General features: G+C 43.5%; 1 protein-coding gene across 1 annotated transcript in view; it reads right to left on the reverse strand.

Moving 5' to 3' along the window:
- Nucleotides 1-1,492, reverse strand: part of ADGRE1 (adhesion G protein-coupled receptor E1) — a 55,053-nt gene extending 53,561 nt beyond the window's left edge. Inside the window, exon 1 of the mRNA XM_017880047.1 lies at nucleotides 1,439-1,492. Coding sequence (XP_017735536.1) covers nucleotides 1,439-1,492 — 54 coding nt within the window. The remainder of the gene's footprint in view (nucleotides 1-1,438) is intronic.
- Between the last annotated feature and the right edge of the window lie 1,181 nt (nucleotides 1,493-2,673).

The raw sequence follows: 2,673 nt of genomic DNA on the forward strand, positions 1-2,673 counted from the left end.
ACCATCATCACCACCATCATCTTCATTATCCCTATCATCACCATTATCATCATCGTCATCATCATCATCATCACCATAATCATCACCATCTTCATCATCACTATTATCACCACCACCATCATGATCATCACCATCATTATCATCACTATCATCATCACAACTCTTTGCTGATTGGCTTCAGGGCAGAATAAGGAGTGTTAACGGTTAATACCATTGCCAGCACCCCAAAATAACAACTCTACATTCCTACATTTGATGCCCACAGGCCACCTATTTCTTCTAATGTAGCCTGCCAGTCAACAGGTCCCACAGATCCAAACTCCCAAATTCTATCTATTATTACTAACAAAAATTCTTCTGCTCATTCATTAATTATTTTAGAGGCAATTCAGCATACTGTTTAGGCATACAACGTCTGGAGTCAAAATGCTTGGGTTTAAAAATCTGGCTTCACCAATTAATGATTGTGTGGCCTTGAGGAAGTTATTTAATCTCTTTGTGCCTCAGTTTCCTCCTTGTTAAAATAAGGGATTCAGATCCACTGTACAACAGCAGAGGAAACCCATACTTGCTACTTAGAATATGTCCCCGATATCCTCCATTCTTAAATGTGATCCAGTGACCAAAATACACAAGACATAGAAGAAAAACCAGAAACATGGAAGATAAACAAGGTTGAGACAAACTGACACCTGAAGAAAGAGAAATAAGAGCACAGGAAGGGTCTATCTCATTGTTCAGGACTCAGCTCGAATTGCCCCTCTTCAACCCCAGACTTCTCCCTTCAACATAACCCCAACCACATTCTGTAACAACTTCTTTCATAGCATTTATCACTACCTGAAATTCCTATGTTTACTTATCATTTGGAGCAACATAGTGTAGTGGAAAAGCTTACAGACTCTGCAGTCAGACTGCCTGGCTTGAAATCCAGCCTCTGGCCCTTATTGACTAAGTGGCCTTGCGAAAATTATTTTATCTCCTTTGCCTCAGTTTTCTCGTTTGCAAAATAGGACTAATAATGACCCAATGTCATAGAAATGTTGTGACAATTGGATACATTCTATGTTTAAAGAAGTTACAGCAGTGCTAAGTGGGCTATGATCATTTGTGCCTTCTTTCCCATCTGCTCCTACCCACTAGAATATCAGCCTCAAGAGTGCAGGAACTTTGTCTTTTTTTTCTCACTGCTATATCCTCTAGTGCCTAGAACAGCTCCTAATACACAGGACATGCTCAGGAAACACAGGTCAAATGAATGACTATTGAGAAAAATCTAATGTGACAGATGGACTTCCCTGGGCAATGGAGTTTTGTCAAAGGTTCCCCGAATGAAGGTGTTTACAGCATCCAGCCTGGACTTATGATCTCTTGGCTGGACCATCCATGGCCCTCCCATTTCCCCTGAAGCCTATTTCCAACCCAGGCCTCCCCTAACCTCCCATTCAACCTCACACTCACCCCAGAAGAGGAGCAGGTTGAAGCCACGCATTATGCTGTGGTTCTGTCATTCAAAGAGAAGAAGCTTTTCTACACTCTGGGTTTTCGGTAACCAGAAGGTGTGGGAAGAGGGGAAGGCGGAGTCAGAGTTGCTCAATGCTGCCCAGTCATCACAGCCCTTTTTGCTGAGTTGCAGACAGCCTAGAAAATCCTAATTTCCCCCCTTTCTCTGCAATAAAGAGAAGTTAATCTGCCTAATGCGTACCATTCTCTCTCTCTCCTTCCCACCATCTCTCCCTTTTTCTTTCCCATCAACATCTATCTCCCATCTCTCAACACCTTCTTTTATTGCACCCAATAAAGAAGCTTCCTGCCTCCAGTGAAGCAAATCTCAGCCTTTAGGATCTCTTCCCAGTCTCCCATATAACAGCCATCACAACTATCACGTACCAGGCACTGTGCTAGGCACATTGACAACAAAGTGTAATTTCACTATCATGTCAACCTCGTAAAGTAGGAATTCCCCTCCCTCCCTCCATTCACCAAAAAAATGGAAACTGAGACTTGTAGAGAAGTTATAACTTGTCCAAGATCTCTCAAACCTGAGATTTGAACCCAGGACCCTCTGACTCCAGAGTCAAGAGCTTTACCTATGTTATTTTCCTTCAGATCTCAACTCTGTCTAACCACTATACAGCAACACTTCCACCCCATTCCCCACTTCCTAACTCTCTCTGGTAACATCTTAGGGTCTCACAGGGGCAGACCCTCAGACAAGAATTCTAGCAAAAGTAGTTTATCAAGAAGGTGACCCCAGAAAACACCAGCTGGGGAAGGAGAAAGTGAAACAGGAAAGGCAAAGAGCCAATACCGGGTGTGTCTTCAAACAAGTTACATGGTGAGAAAGTGGAACTTAACCTTCCCAGGTACATCTGGGAAGTGGCATGGAACATACTCTTCAGTTATTCCAACCGAGGGGTGAGGGAGCTGAGGTATTTATATCCCACCTACTGTCAGTCATTGGTTGACTTGAGGCTTGCTCCTAGGGGGTGTCAACCCCTTGAAACTTCACGCCTGGCCTCCAAGCAGATAGAATGTGGTGCAGTTGATATAATCCCACTGATAACACTGATAACACTGAAGTAGTATCATCCATCTGGGGTAAAACCCAAGGTTGATTGCCTCACACCAAGGAAATAAAAAATGCAGACACGGGCAGGCGCCATGGCTCAC

Source organism: Rhinopithecus bieti, unplaced genomic scaffold, assembly GCF_001698545.2.
Source record: "Rhinopithecus bieti isolate Rb0 unplaced genomic scaffold, ASM169854v2 scaffold_10589, whole genome shotgun sequence".
NCBI classification, from domain to species: domain Eukaryota; kingdom Metazoa; phylum Chordata; class Mammalia; order Primates; family Cercopithecidae; genus Rhinopithecus; species Rhinopithecus bieti.